The sequence below is a fragment of the Macaca nemestrina genome, chromosome X (genome assembly GCF_043159975.1).
Source record: "Macaca nemestrina isolate mMacNem1 chromosome X, mMacNem.hap1, whole genome shotgun sequence".
NCBI lineage: Eukaryota > Metazoa > Chordata > Mammalia > Primates > Cercopithecidae > Macaca > Macaca nemestrina.
This window is the reverse complement of record NC_092145.1, coordinates 145,280,912-145,306,765: the sequence shown is the minus strand read 5'-3', so window position 1 is coordinate 145,306,765 and position 25,854 is coordinate 145,280,912. Positions and strand designations below refer to the sequence as shown.

The following is a 25,854-nucleotide window of genomic DNA, read 5'->3' as shown; positions in this document are numbered from 1 at the left end:
ACCCCAGCAGGCCATAGGCAGATGGCTACAAAAATTAGAGGTTCTAGGTTTGAAGTCTAAAACCCCCATCTGGGAACTTGCTATAGTAATGGCAACAATGCGACATTGGCACAGGGATAGAAGAGACCCATTTGTATGCGAAATTAATATATGAGAGTAGCAATTTCAAATCAGTGGGGCAAGGATGTATTTCCCAGTGAACGATGTTGGAACAAATGACCATATGAAAAGACAGTAATCCCCCACTACATACAAAAACATGTTCCAAATAGATGAAGGATTTAAATGCAAACAGTACACTTCTGAGATTTAAATCAAAGGAGACAAAAAAAATACAAGATTTTCTGCACAATTCTATTCTCTGCAATATTTACTGTAATAGCAAAAGACAGGGACATTCTGGATGATAGGTTAATAAGTAACACAACTAAATTACAGTGTAGCCATATAAGAGAATACTATGCAATTGTTAAAAAGTGATATAGATCTTTATTTATTGACACGGAAAAAAATGAAATATTATTTAATTGAAAAAGCAGGTTACAGAACAGCAATTCTATTTAAAGGGGACAAATAAAACAATGTATTTAAATGGACTCATTTAAATAAAACTATCCAGTTGTGTTAGTATGGATGGAGGTGCCTGGATGAACATACATCACAGTGTGAACAGTGGTCATCTCCAGATAGTAGAATTTCAGATATGTTTCTTTCCATTTTTCTGATAGTTTGAATTTTCTGTAATAATTAATTGGCTTTTATACAATGAAAGCAACATTTTTATTTTGGAAAAAACAAAGATGCTGCCACTAATCAGTGGATGAAAGTAAGTGGTATAGTTTATTTTACATAGATGCTGATGAATATCTTGTTCCCTGCTTAAGTGAACTGGGGCTGGATAGAAAGGCAGTGAGACACAAGGGGAAACACTGAGAATCAGAAGGGTAACTCCACATTACATGTAGGACAATGCAGCTCCGACTTTAACATGTGCTACTGTGTGGGAAGACCTGCATTTTTTATAGACAGCGTTTATGTCAGAATAGAAACAAAGCATTTAGGATCTAATACAAAGCTTAAAAATTTAAGGGGACAAACAAAAGCTTCCAGATTTCAAACCATCAGGCAAACTACAAGGGGTGGTGTCTAGAATTGCTTTGCTTTTCCTGCTGCACATGCATTTTTAATTAAAATAATTGCATGAGAAAGGCAATCTCCATTCTGTTTGGGCTGAAGCTCCCTTTTGGGCTCTCAAAGGAGTCCCTTTCAAATCATATTCTTTTCCATCCCCAAATATTTTTCAATTATCCAAGCCTAAGGGCTTTCAGGTTGCTAACCATCTAAAAATATGTCAAGCAACTTTAAAAAGTAAATTGTGGTGCGTATGACTCATTTAAGGATGAAAATCTAAGTGGACATCAAGATTTTTTTTTCCAAATTTGATGTTAGGAAGCAATTTCAACACTTTTCTAAAAAGATTCAGGAAACAGTTATCCCCCCTATCCTCTACTTTTGCAGTGTGGATGTTCCTTTCGCTGGTTATACAATGAAACCTCGTTGCTCCTATCCTAAATATCATAAAATCTGAATTAGAGAAGTCTGGTCAATGAAGTTTTATTGAATACAAAATGCCTACCTTTTACTACTTAAAGCAAAAAACATACTTTCAGTCTTTGGGGAAAAAAATCAGAAACCAAGGAAACCACTGACCTTTTACTTACTATAACCTTTTATTTGTTTTTTTTTTTTTGCTAAGTAGTGTAAATGCTAGACTGAGACTTTACATATAAATTAATGTCTGTAGAGGATTTTTTAAAAAAACTGAAGCAGTACTTCTGAGAGTTGACACAATCCAGATGATTTTTTAGGGTATTACATAATCACAAACACCTGGAGAATTGCCGTGGGTGGCTGACGAATTGTGAGTGTTATGTTTAAACTCAAGAGTTGCATGTGTGTAATTAAGTAAGAAATTTGTAATCTGAAACAGGTGTTTTCTTAAAGCACTTGATGTGCTTCTTGGTCCCGCTTCCTCTTTTCCTCCTTCTAATTCTTTCCGTGGGTCTTTACTAAATATTTTTTGCTTCCTTGTCAGTTCTTGTTTCCTTGTGTGTTTGTGTTTGGGGGCAGAAGGACAAAATACACAATAGGGATGAAAGAAAAGTGTCACTTGCCATGTGAAGTTTAGGAAAGGTGCACCTCAAGGAACTATACATTAATTCTGAAGAATTACAAAGCAAGGGAGAATATAGTTTGCTCTTTCTGGCTGGTATTTAGAAGGCAGAGTCTGAGTACCTCATTCAGTGTTTGGGAATAAGATGCAAGACCTCTTCGTTAAATGTTTATATTATAGGGAAAACTACGGTTTCCTTTAATTTCCATTTGCTTTAAAATAGTGGCTTTTTTTTTTTTTTTTTTTTTTTTTTTTTTTTTTTTTTTTTTTGTCTACTAGTGGCTTGGTAGGAAAAAGAGAAAAACAAAACAAAACACGAGTTGAGGTCATGGCTGATGAGAGATGCCAGCAAGGAACATATTGCATAATAGAAGCTGCTAACTGGTCTTCAAGGATATTTGAATCCATACAATTAAGGACTCAAGTTATTTTATAAAAATGTTTTCATGACATGAGTAGAAACCTGGAAAATCACCCCACTAAATTGACTCACCCAATCCCAACCCCGCATACGCACCTTCACAAGTTCCAAAAGGTGGTTTTAACAAAAAGGAAAAGATAACCAACACAGTTCAAGTATTCAGCCAGTGGACAAACCCAAGTATTTTAAAGCTCTACCAGGTCCTGCCTTACATGTCCCTGCCACTACCCTGCAGAAGCACCAGTGCTTCAGAGACTCCCGCCACTCTGCCCCCTGCAGGTGTGGCCCTGTCTCCAAAAACTACTCGGGCTTTGTGGCTCTGGTGCAAACCTCGGGTTTGCCATTTACCCGGTTTGGTATGCAGGGTGAACTCCCTTCACTTCTTGGAGGCTCAGTCTCCTCATGTACAGAATAGACCTGGGAGGTGAGGTCTCCGAGTGTGGTAAGCAGTAAGTGAGTAATGTGTGCAAAGCACCTGGCCCATAACAGGTGATGAGTAAGTTCTAGAGTTGGCACAGCCACCACAGCTCCGTGGGGCAGAGATCCCATTCGTGGATCTTCATTCATGCTTCTTGGAATAGTTCCCCCCACCCCCTCCAATAGTCTCACCGTTCACCTCCTCGCTTCACTCAAGCCTCTGTTCAAATGTTACTGCCTAAGAAAGGCCATCTCCAACCAGCCCATCTGGTCTAATTTATCAACCAATTCTTTATCCTCCTACCATGGTTTGTTTCTTCTTCCTAGCTTTTTCACTATGGGACACTATATTATGTAATTATTTGTTATTCATTTATTGTCCGTCTTCATTAAGAGAATGTAAGCCCCATGAAGGCAGGGACTTTTTTAACTTACTTCTTTAACTTAGCTACAATGGTGCCTAGCATACAGCTGGCACTGAAGATTTGTTCAATTAAGGAATGAATTGATCAATCAATAGATGGATGGATGGATGAATAGCATCTTATATTTGCATAGCCTTTCAGCATTTACAAAGCATCTGATCCTGGAAATATGCGATCACCTATACATTATTGATGAAAACATCGTGGCTTAGTGAGATTAAGGTTACAGTTAATAATAGCAGAACAAGGATCTAAACCAACATTTTCTGTCCCTGAGAATAAAACTACTTTCACTCCCCCACCCCCATGCTGCCTCACAAATGCTGACGGCATATTGCCAGTAACGTACGTGCTGGGAGCACAGGGCTTGTTTCAGAGGAGAAATCCCATGACAATTGCAGTAGGAGCCAGAACTGCAAGGATTTCACACAGGTAACAAGAGGACTTTGTCAACTTCAGTGGCTTCAGGCAAACTGGCTATTTCAGGCAAAGAAAGGGTTCTGCTGCTAATACACACAAAGCTGAAAATAGGCCTCATGATTTCTGAGTGAAGGGAGGAGGTTTATGGACGATCCCAAAGCTACAGGATCCTGAGATGAGGCGATCATGAAATCCTTCTTTGGTGTGGATATCAAAGAGTTCTACCTAACATCTAACTACAAAGAGAAGAACAACTGACTTATTTGTCTCTTACTTTTTTATGTTGTTCCCATTCTCAAGTCTCCCAAACCTATTTTTTTCTTTCACTCTGATTAACATTTCTGACACAGACATCAGGGTTCTATGATAATCATATTCCCAAACCTAACTACTCAAGAGAGCTGAATTACAAACTCCCTGCGAAACTTCCAGCTGCTTCTAGAACCCCAGGACCAGGAATGTCCCTTTTCATTCAAACTCAGATCAGGAATAAATGTTTTGGGATATCTCTTCAGCCAAGCTACGCCTGGGTCTCCATGTAATCAGCAGCCCAACTTCTTAACTGGCACCACCTACATCTGGCAAAATGGTGCTCAAGATGTTCATTTCCATTGTTTTAATTCCCACGTTATACTGAAGGGGCCTGAAGGGAATGGTTTGCTAACTTCTATGACTACCCAAATGTCCACGTACAAAAGTGTTCTCTCTGTACCTAAGGGAGAAAACGGGTAGTCAGAACTACGGTTGCTTAAGAGAGCCCTCTGCTGACACAAATGATGTGTGCTCCTTCTTTTCCTAAAATCAAACCTCACCAAACCAGATCTATGTCTTGCCAATAGATCCACTGATTACTAAATATGTCTTGCAGCACATGTATGTCGTCTCTGCTTAAAGACTGTGTGTCACTGTGGCAGGTTGCCACCTAGTCATTAAGGGATCAGCTATGTTGTGGCGTAGAGGGAAGTTCTTCTGCTCAGTACAGTCTCCAGTTGAAAGTTACTAAGGCAGACACCTAAGAATGAGGTGCCTGAATACACTTGTTTGCACATACGGTTTTGGGCAGGTTTGGGACTCACGGGGGTCTTACAGAGGAATAGGTTTGAGAGACTCATGTCAATTTTCCTTTTAATATTTTGTTAAAAATTCATTATATTTAATTAAGCAGCTGACACATTTTTATGACCACATTATTATTATGACTCCCTGATTCAATTCACTGTAGATATAATTTCTCAAACTTTTAGTGAGTGTGATCATTGTACTTGATGTTATTGGGCCCCAGGTCCCAGGATTTTGGACATCAAGAAGCAATAAAACATTTTATAATAAAGGGGTCTGACAGAGGGATGCCAATTTTTTGCCTTCCTTAGTCTTTTAAAAATAAAAGTTAAATTTTGGAATAATTTTTAAGTTTACATAACAATTGTAAAGATAGTATGGAGAGTCCACCCAGCTTCTCCTGCCATTAACATATTGCATAACCTCAGAACATTTGCCAAGACTAAGAAACCAACATTGATACATTGCCATTAACTAAAGTATATCATTTATGTGGCTTTCACCAGTTTTTCTATGAATATCCATTTTTGGTCCAGGATCCATGTCATCATGTCTCCTTGGTTTCTTCCATCTGTGACAGTTTCTCACTCTTTCCTCGTTTTTCATGAGCTTGATAATTGTGAAGACTACTGGTGAAGTATTTTATACAATGCTCCTCAATGGTGGGTGGTGGTGCCAACTTTTAAATTCAGATTGTGAAAGGTAAAAATTATCTACTATGGTCATCACTTTATAAAAGAAAGGCCATTCTAACAACCAAAACAAGGAAGAATAGCAATATCTGAATAAAGAACAATCTTTTAAATAAAATAAATGTATCTCCAGGAAAAGCCCACTACTTTGCTAATCATTCCTCCCTCCCCTTTCTTTTTCTTTCTTTCGTTCTGGCCCACCCAAGATAAAATGTCATTACAAACTCACAAACAGGAAGTCAGGAATTACCTAGAAGGAACACAGTGGTCATTGCTTCCATACCTTCAGGCAGCTACCACTCTAGCAGAAGATAAACCACTAAAATATGCAGACAAGAGAAATAAAAGCTAAAGAGAAGTACAAGCGAATCTAGAGGAAAGATTGATTGTGACAAAGAATCCAGAGGAATGAGGGAACAATTTGTGGAGGAGGAATCCTCCCAGGTGACTCTTAAAAAGATGAAATTTGGGGGAAAAAATTAAAGTGGGGTGGGAAGAAAATGTATACGGAAAGAGGGAAAAATTAGGTTGTAGTAAGTTATAAGCAACTAAAACATGAATTTATTATCATGTTACCACCACATCATGAACAGTGTTGCAGCTATAAGAAGCAAGGTAAATGATTGTCCTTAAATAGCCAGGTACAATCAACCTAATCCATTTTCTCATTATACTGGAAGTTCAGAGGACAAGTGAGAGCACTATTTTGCACTTACAGGTAGGAAAATTCAGATCCCTGGACCACGAAATCATAGGTCCCACAGTAAGTGAGTGGCAAAAGGAGTATGGGGCGTTTATTCATAGTTTTATGATCTATGTCACCTGTACAATCTCATTTCTAATGGTATTAAAAATCTTTTAATCATCTGAATGTGCCAAGGTATTGAGAAAATATCAGATATATAGAGAGGGAACTTTGTTCCAGAAAGAGTGGTGGCAAAATAGAGTGGACAAATGTGGGCCTGGGATCATATGGGCCCACCAAATCTTGCTCTGTATGGCCTGTGTGAATTTCACAAGTCACCGCCTCCCTGAACCTTAGTTTCCTCATCTGTAAAATGGGGGGATAACAATTCTTACTTTCCAAGGTTGTTGTGAGGCTTACAGGTAATGTAACAACATATGAAGCTTCTCATAAATCAGCAGTTAATACTATTGCATGGCAAATTTCCTTCAAGTTTAATCCCATGTAGTCAGGCCCGTGATTCTAAGAGTCTATTGATTGGATGACTCTGAAGTAGCTTTGTTAATGATGTGGACGATTTGCATGAAGCTTTTTATCATATAATGATCTATGTAAATTTATTTTGGACTTATTTCTCGTTTCACTTGAAAAGCTTTATTTTTGATGACATAAAATAATGTTTTAATGATTGGCTTATAGTCTTTATTACATTTCCCCCCACTCAATTTTTCTTTTTCCTTTTTCTTTTTCTTTTTTTTTTTTTTTTTTTGAGACAGAGTTTAACTCTTGTTGCCCAGGTTGGAGTGCAAAGGCGTGATCTCAGCTCACTGCAACCTCCACCTCCTGGGTTTGAGCGAGTCTCCTGGGATTACAGGCGCTCACCACCACGCCCAGCTAACTTCTTGTATTTTTTAGTAGAGACGGGGTTTCACCATGTTGGCCAGGCTGGTTTGAACTCCTGACCTCAGGTGAGCCACCCGCCTCAGCCTCCAAAAGTGCTGGGATTACAGGCGTGAGCCACCGTGCCCGGTACCCCCAGCCCCCCACCCCCACAACACTCAATTTTTCTACTTAAAAACTCTTGGAATGTAGCCTTTAAGACATGAATGGTTTTTGTTTGTAATTGCAATGTGGTGTGGGTGGGGTGTATAGGGAAATTTGTTGGGAATTTATTTGGACTACTTTCAAAGAATATTTCAGTTCAATTTCTACTCTCCCTCATGTGACCTACGTTGTTAACACAGACCAAGCTTTCGTTCTTCGCTGTGGGAACTGTCCTGTGCACTGCAGGAGGTTTGGCAGCATCCCTGGCCTCTGCCCACTAGATGGCAGTAGCACTCCCCAGTTGTAACACTCAGCAAAGACTGCAGAAATTAACAAATGAGTCGCTTCTCAGGCTTTTGGCTAAGATCAAGTGTAGAAATTGCCATATGACCCAGATGGACAAATCACCTCCAGTTGAGAACCACTGACATAGACAGCACTCCACAAAAAGCAGAACTTTTAGGCTAAAGATGGTTTTATTTTAACATAATTGTGTTAAGTTGACAGTTTCAGGATGTGAAATACTGTTCATTCACCCATAGCTATAGATCAAGCTTGGGCTTTGAAGTCCTTCTCCAATAATGGCCCAACCTAAAATTTTAGACCCTATGATACTCCTCCACCTCCCATCCTTCCACATCCCATTTGTAAGCCCAATTAGACGACTCACTGTTTCTACTATATCCCATACTGCACCTTTCACTCTACCTCCACTATCCAGAGAGTCAAATCTTACTTATTGGTTATTGGTTAGGGCCTTACTAAATGGCCAAATTTTCCCTGAAGCCCTCCCAGATCCTTCTGTTAGAAGGGATAGCTTCTGCCTCAAAACATGAAGCTTCTTCAACTACACCCATCTTGTTCCTCCTTAATTATTTTCTAACTTTCATGCAAATTGAAAGTCCTCTGCCTCCACTTCTAAACTCATGAGTGCACTCACTATTTTAATTTCCTTTCAGCTAGGGAACATGTTGTGGAGGAGAAAGTTATGTTTTTGATTTAAGGCACTCTTAAATCTCATGGGCCCCTCTAATAGTGCACAAATGTTTTCCAGAGAAAGTCCTCATCCCCACTACACATTGGCATATATTATTAGCTTATCTGGTTGACAGGAATAGAACACAAGTAAGGTTCACTTTATCTGGAGGGGGAGGCCTCAGCAAGAGTTCCTGGAGAACAAGTGATCATCAGGACCTTCACTAACCATGAGGGCACAGTTTATCTTTAAATATCTGAATGGCTGGTGTGTGAAGAAGGAATTTTGAAAACATGAATGTCTTAAATAACAAATACAACTAAACATTCTAAAGGTACAAAGAGAAAAAAAGGGTGCAGTGAAAACCAATAATGTTGTCCACAACTTTCCCTTGTCACCCACTAACCTTCCCTAGAGGTCACAATATGAGTTTCTTGAGGGTCCTTTCAGAGATAATCCAGGCAAGTCCATGAATAAAGGTGTAAATGGAAACAACTCAAGTGTCCACCAGTGGATGATTGGATAACAAAATGTGGTCTATCCATACAATAGAATATCTATACAATACAACAGAATATTAGTCAGGCATATAAAAATATATATATGCTACAAAGTGAATGAACCTTGAAAACATTATGCTAAGTGAAAGAGACCAAACACAAAAGGCCACATACCATACGATTCCTTTTATATGAAATAGAATAGACAAATAAATAGAGACAGAAAGTGTGGTTCCTAGGAGCTGGAGGAAGGAAGAATGAGAAAAGACTGATAATGAGTTCAGGTTTACTTTCTGGGCAGATGAAAGCGTTCTGGAATCAGCAGTGATGGTTGTACAATCCTATAAATGTAATATAAACCACTACTTTTTAAAAAGCTTTGTAAATACATATTTGTACCTGTTATGATGTGTTCATTTTCTCTCTAAACACCATCTTCTTTGGGTACTATAACATGTATTTTGCAATTTTATTTGATTTGCATCAGGGTAGTCTGTAGAAATAATCATTTATTATAATAATCCATCTTCCCCACAATAAACTTGGTAATAAGTCATTTAAAAAAGAAAAAAGGCATAGTTTTTGCTTTTTATATAAATGCTACACTATGCCACAAGAATTCTGCACCTTGCCTCTGTCACTTTCCAAATATCATCAAGATTGCTCTATATTAGGACTATCAAGCCATGTCATTCTCCTTAATGACTGTAAGCCATGCTATTGGACACATGTATTTAAACTACTGGTTCTCAGCCAGAGGTGATTTTGCCCTCTCTCACACCCCCAGAGGACAGTTGACAATGTCTGGAGACTTTTTTTATTGTCACAACTGGGTGTAGGCAGATGTAATTGGCACCGAGTGGGTAGAGGCCAAGGACGCTGCTAAACATCCTGCAATGCATGGAACAGCCCCCCATAGCAAAGAATTATGCACCCAAAAAGTCACTAGTTGTGCTGGTTAAGAAAAAACAATCTAAACAGTTTATGATTGATGAATATTTAAATTGGCTACAATATTTGTCTTTATAGATAATGCTGCATAACATTCCATCTTTCAAATATATAATAATTTTCTTGTAGATAATTTCTAGATATGTAATTATTCCTCTACTATTTTGAATAATTCATTTATTTTTTATTTATTTATTTTTGAGACAGAGTCTTACTTGTTGCCCAGGGTGGAGTGCAATGGCGCAATCTCAGCTCACTGAAACCTCCACCTCCCGGGTTCAAACGATTCTCCTGCCTCAGCCTCCCAAGTAACTGGGATTACAGGCGCCTGCCACCACGCCCAGCTAATTTTTGTATTTTTAGTAGAGACGGGGTTTCACTATGTTGGCCAGGCTGGTCTCGAACTCCTGACCTCATGATCCGCCCACCTCGGCCTCCCAAAGTGCTGGGATTACAGGCGTGAGCCACCGTGCCCAGCCTCTCTTTTTTATATTTTAAAAATTGTACTAGAATAAACATTTGTTAATAAGCCTTTCTTCTTTCTTTGGATTTTTCCCAGAAATAGATTAATAGAAGTAGGATTACTGGGTTAAAGGAGAATAACTTTTTTCTAGGGAATTATATTGGGTTCTTACGGCCATTATGAGTACGATGCTTTCCCCTGTTAAAAGAAAACTTTGGACAAATTAAATTTAACAGAGTTTAATGGACCAAGAAAAATAAATGATTAGCAGATTTGGCAGCCCCCAGAATCACAGCAGATTCAGAGAGACTCCAGGGATGCCACGTGGTCAGAACAAATGTATAGACAACAAAAGGAAAGTGACGTACAGAAATCGGAAGTGAGGTACAGAAACAGCTGGATTGGTTTAAACAAGCGTTTGCCTTGTTTGAACACTCAGCAGTATATGAGTGGTTGAAGTATGGCTGCTGGGATCAGCCAAGACCCAGCTATTGTTACAGGCACATACTCTTAAGTTAGGTTTTCAATCTTGTCTACCTATTAACTTAGGTTACGGTGCCTCCACAAGGACTCAAATATAGAAATACAGAGTCCTTCTCAGGTCATATTTAGTTCGTTTTAACACCCCCCCCCCCCCATTACATCTGATTATTGCTTTTAAGCAGGAGAATTATTGATTTTTACATACTTATTTTATATCCAGCCATTTACTAATAGGTTTTGGTTGACATTCTTAGTACAGTGGTGCCAAGGGGTGTCTTGAGAGTAGCTTCCTTCTTTTTTTTTTTTTTGAGACGGAGTCTCGCTCTGCCGCCCAGGCTGGAGTGCAGTGGCCGGATCTCAGCTCACTGCAAGCTCCGCCTCCCGGGTTCACGCCATTCTCCTGCCTCAGCCTCCCGAGTAGCTGGGACTACAGGCGCCCGCCACCTCGCCCAGCTAGTTTTTTGTATTTTTTAGTAGAGACGGGGTTTCACCGTGTTAGCCAGGATGGTCTCGATCTCCTGACCTCGTGATCCGCCCGCCTCGGTCTCCCAAAGTGTTGGGATTACAGGCGTGAGCCACCGTGCCCAGCCAGCTTCCTTCTTATATCTGTTACCTTCACTGTCAAATCATGCCAAATGAATATATATGCTAAGATTTGTGTGCTTCGCTGTAATCACAACTTCAGGGCAAATCCTGAGCCTTCCTTCCTCCTCCAACCATATCACCAACCAAAACCACAGTAAGCCACTGTGAGTTTTATTATTATTTTATTACCTACAAATAATTTTTCTCCTCCTTTCCAACACTGTAACTCTTACTTATTAACAGCTTCAGAGTTTCCAGAACAATATTAAACTGTGATGGTACTGGTAGACAGTCTTGTCTTCTTTTTCATATTAATAGGAATATAATATCTCAGTGTTAAATATAACGAAAGATGCTCCCTGAACAATAGTCTTTATGATATTGAAAAAGTATCCTTCCCCAGTTTTCCAAAATGGATGTTGAATTTAATCAAGTCTTTTTTTTCAGCCTTGATGGTAGAGTTTGCTTTTGAAAGTGGTGCACAGCAAGCTAGAAAAAAAACAGGCTATGTGGGAGGGGGGAGGTTTGAATCCGGTCATAAGTTTTAGGTGTGAATCATCAGGACCTTTCCCTTCCTCTCCTGGGTATTGTTCAGGCATTGCATGCAAACACTGTCGGCTACCAACCAATAAATATGAGCGTGGCTTTTCTGATGGGCACACCCTTGGAAACAAGGTGGTTTTGTTCTCGTGAACAAAATCAAAGAACTTGCTGAGGCTTGTAGTGAAAACACTTTAAAAACACTTCTCAGCCTAATTGAGAACCCAGTAGACAAGGTCATCCTAAAATATCCCTGAAAAGCAGGCAGGATGGTTTTCTCCTGATCGTTCTTAAGCTTAATTAAACAGGAGTGACCAATCATCTCAGTTTGCTAAGGAATGAGAGGTTCCTGGGGACAGGAGCCTTTCAGTGCTAAAACCTGAAAACTCCAGAGGCTATCATTTAAGGATGATTTTAAAAGGCACAAGACATGTTTCTTCCTAGTGTAGGTGAGAGGTTCATCAACGGAGTCTGATCTGTAAGTACCTCCTTTTTCGAGCTAAACTTTAGCAGGACTTTCCCATGTCTCTGATTGTTCTTTGTTTCTGATAACTAAAGTTGCCCTAAACAAATCACAATATCAGGCCTGACCAGAAACAGGGTAAATGCAAAACTATTTCACCCTTTACCACTCAGGCCTTTTGAAAAACAATCCTCCCCAGAAAACAAACTCCTGGTAGGAAAAACTGAATGCATTTCTCCTTTTGTCTTGTGACCACCAGCTGTGCCTCTTCCCTACACTATGCCTTCTCAATTTTCAGGCAAATTTTTAGCTATTCAAACCTAAAAGTTAAGTTTAAAAATGGATTAGCCATTAACTCAGTAAAATTGGGGTCTCTCTCTTACTTATAGAATCGTATTTCTGACTTGGAAGATCTAGGCCAGCATTTCTCAAATTGTAATGTGTATATCAATCATTTGATGATGTAGGAATGTAGATTCTGACTCAGAGCTCTGAAGTGGAGACTGAGGCTACAAATGATAACACTGCTGGTTCACGGGTCACACCTGAGATAATGAGAATTTTATAGAATAATATTTTCCACATTTCTTCAATCAGTTAAAATAAATGTGAGTGTGCGCTCAAAATATGTATATTAGTTACATTTTATACTCATGTGTTAGTAAAATATCTTTTTTATTAAAAAATAAATAAATGTGAGCTCCAGCACATCACTAACTATTTTGAGGACCTTGATCCTGACAACACATCAAGTATGTGACCATTCAGTACACGCTTATGTTGCTGCAGTGCATGCTTATATTAGTTACTCTATCTTTGCATAACTAATTGTTACAAAGTTCTTCCTTCTATTTTGTATCTATGCTTTGTATTCAAAAGTTTACCTTTGGAGGCATACAAAACAAGCCCAATCCCTCAAACACTATTGCAATTCCTGTCACTGAAAATGATCTGACTTCCTTAATATGTGAAGAGCTTCTATAAAATAATGAAAAGAATACCAGCAACCTGGCAGGAAAAAAAAAAAGCCAAGAATATTAAATATATATGGTGAATGAATGTTTTACAATGAAAAGAAAATCAACCTCGCTCAAATAAGAGATCGAAGAAATGTGGAAAATACTATTCTATAAATTAAAACTATCATAAAGCATGATTTTTCACTTGTAAAAATGGCAAAGGTAAGAAAAGTCAAATAAATACATTTATGTTGGTGATGTTGAGGGAAAACAGGAACCTTCAGAACACAGCACTGTGGTAATATCAGTTGGTACAACCATCATGGCAGATGCTTAATGAGGCCATTAAAATTGTTTTTTAAATAATATTTTTAAATGCTTATGGTATAATACTAAGCTAACAAAAAGATGCAAAACATAAATAGCGTGGTACCAGAAAAAAAGTACTGAACGAAAATATATCAAAATAAAAACAATAGCTATTTCTGGATGGTGCGCTAACATCACAGGTGATCCTAAATTTGTTCTTTATCCTAGTCAGCATTTTCAAAATTTACAAGCCTGCATAATTTAGAAAATGCTCCAGGGAGGTGATGAGAGACTACAAGTGGGCCTGGCTTTAAATTTCAGACTTTTAAAGCTCACATTAAGAGATAATGGCTTACCACTTGAGTCTCTGGCTTACCTACACTCCTGGGGAAAACTGATACAGTTGATTCTCATCATTTTTTACAGAAAAATGTTCTACATAGTTGCCATGATCACTGAATTAGAGAACACTAGACCATTGCTCCTAGGATAAATACAGGATTGTGTTCCTTCAAGCCTCTGGTCACAATATTTTGCTCAGTTGATCAATACATGACTTTGTTTTATGTGTCTTTCTCTTTAAAGCCACCTTATTTAACAGATATTGTTGATTAATTAACACTGAACTCTAGGCCAACAGTGTTACAACTCATACCTGAATAAAGTTTATCTAATACACATATTTTCTCCGTAAGGCACATCTCAGTCTCCTTACATTTAGGAACACTAGACAGCATTAGTGCATTGTGTGTGGGAGCCATTTTAAACAGTGAAATTACCCACACAAAGCACAAAAGTGTGGAAAAAGTGGCACTAAGCATACTGTGAAAGGACACTTTCTTGTAAAACAAGAAAAAAAGAGCATTGCTTCATTCAGCCTCAGCTGGGAACGTGTGCAGCGGGCAGCTCAAATTTTTGCCACTTTCACATGTCCACGAATTACCACAAAAGCACCACAAGTACTGATTTGGGGGTTACCAATACATTTTAGCAAGTAAATGAACTGACAAATAATTACAGTTACAGTTTTAAGGAAAATTCTTAATCAAAAGAGCCAAACACCAATATTCTACAGCTACACTCCTTCAGGGAGTTGCTTAAAGCTGAGTACCTTATAATTTATAAAGCATTCCCCCCCAGAAAGCATTTTGCATAATGGAAATGAAAGTAATCTATTTAATCATTCATTTTATTTAATATATTCATTGTCGGCCGGGCGCAGTGGCTCACACCTTAATCCCAGCACTTTGGGAGGCCGAGGTGGGCGGATCACGAGGTCAGGAGATTGAGACCATCCTACCTAACACGGTGAGACCTCGTCTCTACTAAAAATACAAAAAAAATTAGCCAGGTGTGGTGGTGGGTGCCTGTAGTCCCAGCTACTCGGGAGGCTGAGGCAGGAGAATGGCCTGAACCCAGGAGGCAGAGCTTGCAGTGAGCTGAGATCGCGCCACTGCGCTCCAACCTGGGCAATGGAGCGAGACTCCATCTCAAATATATATTCATTGTCTTCAACTTTTTATTATTCACTTAAATTCAGCTGGTAGTTACTGAGTATCTCCACATAGAGAACACAGAGAATGATTTCATGGTCCTCTTGGGTATGTGAGGGGAGGTTGAGGCAATCCCTAATTCTAATGCAAGACAGAGAGTATACAATCAAGGTCATCAAAAAGGCATAATGTGCATGAGACTGGTAAAAATATAATGCGATGAGGACCAAATGAAGGAGAAAGTGCATCCTCTTGGGATTGTCTGCAAAACTTGATGGAGATGGTGATATCCGAAAAGACCTTGAAGGATTAGTAAGGTGGTAAGTGGAGCTATGGGATGGAGTGAACAAGAAGCAGCTCGAGCAGGAGCACAGAGTGGAGACATTTTCCAGGAACAGAGTCAGAATCCAGCATGAGTGTAGGGTAGGTGAAAGGAATGGCTTCCATTACTGCTGCAAAGCAAGCCACAGCGCCTTCAACATGTTAGCAGAGAAGGGAACTGGAAGGCGAATGGCTAAATGAGGAAGGGAAAAGAGTTCAACTACCCTGATCCTACTTCCAGAAACTTCTTGCTTCATTATCCTTTTACACTGTGGTGGTGCCCTCTTTCCCAAACATCTTTAACCTCCTTAACTAGACTGCATAGGAGGCAAGCAGGGATCATGCCTCACCCTTCTTTAGCCTCCCTCCATCTGCCTTCTGCCCACACTTTCCCAACACTCAACACACCCTAACATACAAAAGATCACCCTACACCAGAGCCTGCATATCACTAGCCTTCAATAAATATTTACTCATTCACTAATTGGCTTTACAAACACACTGAGCCTTTAACAAGCCCTGGTCTCTTCCCTAGGAATACAGGTTGTTCTCGTGAGTAGATGGCTAAACATTGTAACTAGGAAGTAACTATCCCTGAGCTTCCACAGAATATATGTGTGTGGACAATGAGAATCTTTGAAAGTGCCACAATTTTATGTTACACATTTTTATTTCTGTAACTAAAACTGAACATTAAGTGTTCAGTAGAATCTCTAAATTTTGCAATTAAACTAGTAAATGTATATGTATGTCCTTAAAATCCTAATTTTTAGGCTATGTTATATTCAGGCCCCTTGATTCTATAATTCCTTAGAAGTTAGTATAAATACTCATATACTTCTTGGATTGTCTTTTGGAGTGTATAATATTACAGGAGGTTACACACATCTGAACATTCTTGTGTAGAAACAAGATAGAAACAGGTTTTTTCTTTTTCTTTCTTTTTTTTTTGTAAGACAAGGCCTCACTCTGTTGCCCAGACTGCCGGGCAGTGGCATGATTAGAAACAGGTTTTCTATATAAAAGTATTTTAATCACAAATAGTTTATTCTATCCCCAATACATTATTTTAATTATAAAAATATTTTAATAAGCCAATTTATTAACTGCTCAAATAGGAATGTTTTTGGTGGCATAAATTCAAAGAATTCTAAAAACAGTAAATATTTAAATTTGAGTATATCTTATGTAAAATAGCCTGCAACTTATAAATGAATTTTAGCCTATTATTTATTGCTTTTAAAATTGAATTTTCTATTAGAAGAAAGAGGCATGTTTCAAAATACACACTTCTGCAATCAAATTATTGTACTTACTGTTTCAAAACCTCGATGTGGATGATCAGGAAATCCTCCTGGTCTACCTCCTTTAAATTCATCAAACAGTAAAAATGGATCCAGATTTTTTAACTGAAATAAAAGCAAAATTTGCAGATTAGGTATGTCTTTTAAGCCATACTACCAAGAGCTACATTTATGAACAGATCTAGCAAGCCTCACTGAAAACTACATAGCCAATGAGCAACTTTTTACAATGAAAATTGCTTTCAGGAAGAACTTTTTTTTTTTTTTTTTTTTTTGAGACGGAGTCTCGCTCTGTCGCCCAGGCTGGAGTGCAGTGGCCGGATCTCAGCTCACTGCAAGCTCCGCCTCCAGGGTTTACACCATTCTCCTGCCTCAGCCTCGCAAGTAGCTGGGACTACAGGCGCCCGCCACCTCGCCTATCTAGTTTTTTGTATTTTTTAGTAGAGACGGGGTTTCACTGTGTTAGCCAGGATGGTCTCAATCTCCTGACCTCGTGATCTGCCCGTCCCGGCCTCCCAAAGTGCTGGGATTACAGGCTTGAGCCACCACACCCGGCCAGGAAGAACTTCTTATACACACTGATATGGTTTGGTTTCGTGTCCCCACCCAAATCTCGTCTTGTAGCTCCCATGATTCCCATGTGTTGTGGGAGCAACTCAGTGGGAGATGACTGAAACATGGGGATGGGTCTTTCCTGTTCTGTTCTTGTGATAGTGAATGGGTCTCACAGGATCTGATGGTTTTAAAAATGGGAGTTTCTCGGCACAAGCTCTCTTTTTTTGCCTGCTGCCATCCGTGTAAGATGTGACTTGCTCCTCCTTGCCTTCCACCATGAATGTGAGGCCTCCCCAGCCACGTGGAGCTGTTTGAGTCCAGTTAAACCTCTTTCTTTTGTAAATTGCCCAGTTTCAGGTATGTCTTTATCAGCAGCATGAAAATGGACTAATACACACACATACACACAAGGATTCACAGATTGTGTTAGAGAGTTGACATTTCATGAGAAGCGCAAAAAGGGACAAACATTTCATAATCATCTAAGATATAAATAGTCAAGTATAAACAAGATGTATTCTGTATCCTAAACAGATTCATAATCTTACAGGGGAACAGACTAGAAAATCAATTATTGCAACAAGATAATAAATGCTTTGGAGGAAGACAATTTTACAAATATGACAGTGGGATGGGATCAGAGAAGGTCAGAAAACTCAGGAATATGACACTTAATCTCTGTCTTGAAGTACATGGTTGAGTTAATCAAGTAGATGGGAGAAAAGGAGAAGGAAAGATATTCCAGGTAGAAAAGCAGAAAATCAGCTTGGCATGCTTAAAGAGCTAAGGGAAACTAATCTGTTGGGGCAAAAGATGCATATGGAATTATGAGATACATGGGCAGATGATGGAGGAGAAATCCTAAAGGAGTTTGGATTTTATCCTGAAGGTGATGGGAGTTTTCATCAGAGTTTGATATGATCAGATTTAGAAGGATCACTCTATGGAAGATGGCTTGGTAAAGGAAGACAGGAAACAAAGAATATCTAGAAGTTTATCTCAAATAGTCTGAGCAAAGGCAAAGGCCAGAACTAAGGCAATGGCAGTAGTGATGGAGAGTGGTTGAGTGACTGGGTAGATATTTATGAGACAAAAAGGAAGAGCATTAACTGACTCCCAAATTTTTAACTATGGTGTCTGGGAAGATGGTAGGGCCATTCAGCACTTAAAGAACATAATGGAAGACGCTACCTTGAAATAGCTATGGTGACTTCATTTTAAGTCACACTGAATTTGATATATCCATATAAATGTTATCTGTATAAATAGAACTATTAATATTGAGTGCACATTATATTATGCAAAGGCTAGCAGGCAACTAAAGATCAATCTCAAGCTCAAATGAGAGGTAGAAACATATCTGGCTGTCATCCATATGTTTGTTATTGTCTTGCTTATTCTTGACCACGTTATTTTGCATAAATTTTAGAAAATTTATCAAATTCTATGAAGAAAAATTTTGAACATTTGATTGGAATTGGTTTTAATCTATCGATCAATTTGTGAAGAACTGACATTTATATAATATTGAGTTTTCCTCAATGTTTCCTCAATAGAACCATGGTTATCCCCATTTATTTAGGTCTTTAAACATATTTCAATAAGGATTTGCAATTTTCTCCATAAAGGTCTTACATATATTTAAAAATTATTTTTCTAGCTAACTTGTATTTTTAATGGAATTCTACTGCAAGCATCATTTGCACATTATATTTTGAACAGTTTGCTGCTGGAAATTAGAAACGTGCTAGGCGATTTTTGAACCCTGCCTCTTATTAATTTTAATGATTCATCTGTAGTTTCTTTTGGGTTTTCTTTTTTGATGTTCATATCACCAGTGTATTTATCAATAAACTTTTGCTTAATAGTTCACAAAAAAATTTTTGTCTTGCATTGGATTAAAGCCGTGGCAGACTGCAATTTCTCTGGGCTTCTATGGGCCTGGCTGGTCTTGACATGTCTTCTCACTCTGGGACTCAGGCTGAAACAGTGGCCCCTATGAAGGGCATTATGTTCTCACAGCCAAGGGCAGGAGTAAAAAGCAAGTCAGGTCAACCATTCACAATCACATTAATACATTCCATTGGTCAAAGCATGTGACATGGCCAAGCCCAAAGTCAGGGAGAAGGGCACTTAATCCCTCCCTATGTGTCTCATGGATAATGTACCTAAAAATGGATGTGGGTGTAAAATCCTATTATAGAGAAGGAGTGAATATTTGGTAGTAATATTTCAACCAACGCTCATTAGCAAATAAGAAGGGATTTTTTTTTCATTTTCAATCCTTATATTTTCTATTTCTTTTCCTTGCATTTTTACAAGTGAGCATCTCTATAACAGTCTTGAGTAGAAATGGTGGTGGTAGACATCCTTGTCTTCTCCCTGATTTTACATAGATTGCTTTATAAACTTTTATTGGTAATCTGGTTGTTTAATGCAGGTGTTTTATAAATTCCCTTCATAAGGTTAAAGAGTTTCCCTTGTACTTCTAGTTTACCAAGTTGTTGTTTTTTTTAAACATGAATGGATGTTGAATTCTGTTGAATGCCTTTTCCACACTATTGAGACACTTATATGATTTTTTTCTCCTTTAACCTCTTAATTTTAATAAAATATAAAAATAGACTTTCTAACATTAAACCAAATTTGCTCTCTTCAGATAATCCAAACTTGATCATGATATATTGTCTTTTAATACATTGTTGTATTTGGTTGGTTAATTTTCTATGATTCTTGCAAACATTTTCATAAATATGATGTAGTTATTCTTTCATTAGCTGTCCTTGTCTGGTCCCAATAGCAAGGCAATATCAGCTTCATGAAGTGATTTGAGGAGCACTTCCTTAGATTTCATCCCCTGGAGAGTTTGTGCATTATTAGAATTACTTACACCTTAAATATTTTGTAAAATTTGTCTGTAAAATCTTCTGGTCCTGTTGTCTTTGTTATAAACTTTTAAAATATTCATTCGATTACCATTATGGCTATGAAACTTCAGATTTTCCATTTTTTCTTTCTTTCTTATTGTTTTTATACTCTGAGTTTCACCAACCTCTTGGCAGCTCAGCTAATTAATTTTTAAGTTATTTATTTCAGGATGTCTACTCTGTCATACTACTAGAAATGAAAGTATGAAACTGTCTCTGGTTTTATCTTTCTTATTTTAACTTTCTATGAAAAAACATGCACACTCATATACATAACATATTATATATTATATATAAATTATATATCATATATATCATACATTATATATAATTATATATATAATAATATATAATATAATAATATATATAATTATATATATAATAATATATAATATAATAATATATATAATTATATATAATAATATATAATATAATAATATATATAATTATATATAATAATATATTATTTTTAAATAATATAATATTTTTAAAATAATATAAAATATATTTATATTATATATAATATATAAATTCAACAAGCTACTGCAAGTTTTTTAACCTAACCAATTCTCAATTTCTTCATTTGAAAATGTGGACTGCAACCCATATAAAGCTGGGGCACTTTGTAGCCTGTCTCAACCTGGTGTTTCATCCAGTCCAATATTTTAAAGTAATTGAAAATAAATTCAAATTGTTTATTGAATCCTCTCAAAAACACCAAAAGAGGCTTCAATTTAAATATATGTTTAAATTGCCTCTTACCCCTCTCCATGTATACATCTGTCTCCCATGATTCCATTTTTTGTCACTCTAACTCTTCAAATCACTTCAAACCATCTGCAGACACCTCTTTCCTTTTCTCCTTCTCTCACCTTCTGTATTTACTCTTTTCTCTTCCACTAGTAAGTCTCTGCCCTTTCCAGTGAAAATCAACCAAGCAAATTTGTTTCCTTTCAGTCTTGTCATTCATTATTCCACATCGGCTTATTAAAAGTCCAGGAACAGAAACGGGATTGGTAGGAGGAGAGGTTGAGAATTCTCATACCTTATTATACATTGCTTTCTCCTCACATGATAATATATACCTTGGAAGATTATAAGGATTGAAAACAATGAATGTAGCACACCTGGTCTGTGCCCAAAGCACTGTAGGTTCTACATAGATGGGTAGAATCTGTTATACTGCACCAGTCCTATAAATATCACAGCCATCACTTCCCCAGGTACAAACAGAGTGTTTGGAGCTCTAAGATAACTTTTAAATTCTATGTTGTTGTGGTTCTATTAAAATATGAGTAAAGACGAGATAAAGAAATACTTATTGCTTCTTTGTATCAAAAAGTTTAAATGAGTAAATATGCCCTGCTGTCAAATAAACTGTGAAGAACAAGAGGTTCTCTCTTTTTAGTCCTACCCTTATCACCATCCACCACCCACAGAACAGTAGTTATTCATTGTTATCAAGAACTTGGAGCACTGCTGTAATGAATATCTAAAACTGGAAGTAGCCTTGGAACTGCTTAAACTTTATAGTGGCTAGAAGTCTTGAAGTCATGCTAGCAAAAGCCTACATTGCTGTGAATGAACCATTAAAAGCAATTCTGGTGAGGGCCCAGAAAGAAAAGAAGAGGGCTCTAGAAAGAGTCTCAATTTTCTTTTCTTTTCTTTTTTTCTTTTTCTTTTCTTTTTCTTTTTCTTTGTTTTTTTTTTTTTTTTTTTTTTTTTTTTTTTTTTTTTTTGAGACAGGGTCTCATTGTGTTGCCCGTGTTGGAGTGTGGTGGCATGATCTCGACTCACTGCAACCTCCGTTTCCTGGGCTCAAGCAATGCGCCCGCCTCAGCGCCCCAAGTAGCTGGGACTACAGGTGCCAGCCAACATGCCCAGCTAATTTTTGTATTTTTTGTAGAGACGAGGTTTCACCATGTTGCCCAGGCTAGTCTCAAACTCCTGAGCTCAAGTGATCCACCCACCTCGGCCTCCCAAAGTGGTAGGATTACAGGCATGAGCCACTGTGCCCAGCCTCAATCTTCTTAAAGAATATCTAAGTAATCCTGAATAGATTGTTGGTAGAAATATGGACAGTAAAGGCCATTCTGATGAGATCTTAGACAGAAATATGTTATTGAAAACTGAAGGGAAGATTACCCTTGTTATAAAGTGGCAAAATGACTTGACTGATCTGTGTTCATATCCTAGTGTTTTGTGGAAGGTAGAACCTGTAAGCAATGAAATTGGATGTTTAGCTGATGCTGTTTGTGCACAAAGCGTTGAGGGACCGGGTTACTCTTGATGGCATATAGAAAAATGCAAGAAGAGAGAAATAATTTAAAGGCAGAACTGTTAATCAAAAGAGAAGCAGAACTTAAAGATTTGGAAAATTTTTCAGCCTACCCATATTATAAAGAATGAGAAACATGTTCAGGAGAAAATACCAAGGGTGTGGCCAAATGACCATTTCACCATTTAATAAGGAGCTTTGTCAGACATCAAAACAGAAACCAGGACCTATTGTTCAAGACAATGGACAATTTCAGTGCCAATTTTCTGTCTTAGTCTGTTTGAGTTGCTATAACATAATACTATAAACTGGTTGGATTATAAACAACTGAAATTTATTTCCCACAGTTCTGGAGGCTAAGAAGTCCAAGATAAAAGCACCAACAAATTTGGTGTCTGGTGAGGGGCCAACTTTCTGGTTCAGACAGAGTGCCTTCTAGCTGTGTCCCCACATGGCGGAAGGAGCCAGCTCGCTCTCTGGGGTCTCATTTATAAGGGCATTAATCCCATTCCTGAGGGTTCTGCCCTCATGACCTAACACCTCCCAGAGGCCTCCCCTCCTAATACCGTCATATTGGGTGTTAGGTTTGGAGTGGGGAAGACACATAGATTCAGACCAAATCAGTACTATTTGTCATATTTATTGCCCATTTGATCCTTCTGGTCACCAATCGATGAAATATGAACACACATAGGAAGAAAGCCAGCACAAGAAAGAGACTGAAGAAGTTAGGGGGCTGATTGAGGTAAGAGTCAGAGGGATGAATTGATTATCTTGCCAGAAAATTGGAGATATGTGTAAGACACACTTTCCCTCAAAAAAGTAAGAATATCTTGCATTAGACTGTCGTACTAAAGTGTTATTTGCAGTACTGGGTATTAGTCCTCGTCAAACTTCCTCACATTCTCTAAACATTTAGCACGGATTCAATAGCATGTAAAATAAACGTGTTATCTGTAGACAAGACCTAATTTATAAAACTCCGATTTTCTAAAATGTTTTCACTAAGTCCCCAATTCATTCACATCTTTCTCTCTCTACATATCAAATTGACAATCTTTTAATGTTTTTGAATCACATGAGAATTTCTTTTCATTCAAATAGTTCTAAGTCCTTTAGCTGCTGAATTCAAGTGGCAGCTTCCAATCTACCTCTTTTAGTCTCGTAAGGCCAATCAGGCCGGGCGCGGTGGCTCATGCCTATAATCCCAGCACTTTGGGAGGCCGAGGCAGATGGATCACTTGAGACTGTGAGTTTGAGACCAGCCTGGCCAACATAGTGAAACCCTGTCTCTACTAAAAATACAAAAATTAGCCAGGCGTGGTGGCTAAGGCACTAGAATCGCTTGAACCCAGGAGGCAGAGGTTACAGTGAGCCAAGGGAGACACAGTAAGACTCTGTCTCAAAAAAAAAGAGAGAAGGTCAATCAAAACTTGCGGCCACCACCCTCAGGTATGTGGTACTCCCATAATAAAGCCTGGCATTTTATTTACATCAGGAAGCACTGGAAGTAACTACCAAGAATAATAGTTCCTTGAGGATGGGGCCGATGCTATGCTTTTTTACGATGCTCCACTGAACTTACAATAATTCTGTGTACATACAAGGTATGCTACAATATACTGAGTGGTACTTGTGTTAGGTCCATGGCCTCTCTTGTAGCTAGTTGTGTCCATATGATTGAATCTAGCTACAATGTAGAAGTTGCAGGGTGGAACTTTTAGGAAAATTGCTTATAAGAGGAGGATGGACAGCAGATGAGTATCATTTTGCCCTTCCCCTCTTCCTCCTTCTGTAACAGAGGGTAAATGGTTGCCATTTCCCTAACAGCTGTCTTGGACTATAAGATGATGCACTAAGAATGTACTAAGAATTATGACCTAAGATAGAATGAACACAGATCCCTGATAAGAGTGGAAGACCACCCTGGAGTGCCTATTTTGGCACTTTACAAAAGAGAAACAAACAAATTTACTTATGTACATCATTGTTTTTGGAGGATGCTTTCTGTTACACACAGTTGAACCTAATCCTAACTGATATAAGGGCAATAATGCCTGTGGTAGTAGCCAAGAATCAGGAGATTCTAGGTCAGCCTGCGTCAAGACAATATGGCAGCAGCTGAAGTAACAGGCTCCTCAAGATAGACTCCAACACCTCCGGCTACCTTCTGGGTACTTGGCCTCCAGACTGGAACCTGGGGATAACAATGAGAAGGCAGAAGGAAACCACAGCACATATCCTAGACTGAGATCTAGATATAGCCTCGAATGGACTTGAGCTGTGACGCTATGGCCCACTTCCTTGACTCAATATCTAGAGACCTTGATAATGAAAAGCACCTTCTACAGAGGCTAAATCAGTGAAGACCAAGATTCGTAAAGGCTATTTGATATTAAGGGATTTTTAAAATTTTTGTAAAGTGTGATAATGAGATTGTAGTGTTTTTTTTTCAAGTTATCTTTTAGAGATACAAATTGAAATATTTATAAATGAAATAAAATAATGGCTGGAGTTCTTTTCAAAATACTTTGAGGGGAGAAAGGGATGATAATATAGATGAAATAAGATTGCCATGAGTTGATCATTGTGGATGCAAGGAACATGGAGATTCATCATACTATTTCTCCACTTTTCTATGATGATTGAAATTCTTCATTAACAAAATAAAAATAAGAGTGACCCACGGAGAATCACATTCCACCGAGGAGTGTCTGGTAGCAGGAGTGGGCATAGAGGCAAGTGCAGATGAGTAGTGGATTTCCCTCCTGCTGGGAGCACAGAGGAACCACTCCCTAGCACCTATGCTACTCAGCCATTCAAATTCCAATCTGGCTAGCCAGGCCCATGTATAACTGTGATGAAGGGTGTGGGCCAGCACAACTCCATCTCTTCCTTGTTGTTAAATCACAGAAAGGCTCAGTGAGAGCACTGTAAATTCCTCTTCTATCTCCACATTTGCAGTCAAAGGAGTCAAAACACTTGCGGCTGTGAATATTGAGCACTGTTGTAGATACTAAGCTAAAATAGCTCTGGGTCCAAAGTTTATGACATATTTCTTTAGAGACAGAAGCTTTGGTGCAGAGTTTGAAAAATAACCTGTTGGTCGGGCGCTGTGGCTCATGCCTGTAATCCCAGCATTTTGGGAGGCCGAAGTGGGTGGATCACCTGAAGTTGGGCGTTTGAGACCAGCCTGACCAACATGAAGAAACCCCGTCTCTACTAACAATACAAAATTAGCCGGGCGTGGTGGCGCATGCCTGTAATCCCAGCGACTCGGGAGGCTGAGGCAGGAGAATGGCTTGAACCAGGGAGGCGGAGGCTGCAGTGAGCTGAGATCACGCCATTGCATTCCAGCCTGGGCAACAAGAGTGAAACTCCGTCTCAAAAAAAAAAAAAAAAGAAAAGAAA

At 38.4% G+C, this 25,854-nt stretch overlaps 1 protein-coding gene across 3 annotated transcripts in view; it reads right to left on the bottom strand.

Moving 5' to 3' along the window:
- The window catches only part of LOC105478155 (pirin), a 110,773-nt gene that overhangs the window by 79,870 nt on the left and 5,049 nt on the right, over positions 1-25,854 (bottom strand). For all 3 annotated transcript variants that reach the window (XM_011735193.2, XM_011735195.2, XM_011735194.2), the window contains exon 3: positions 16,696-16,788. In XM_011735193.2, the coding sequence (XP_011733495.1) occupies positions 16,696-16,788 (93 nt within the window). The remainder of the gene's footprint in view (positions 1-16,695; positions 16,789-25,854) is intronic.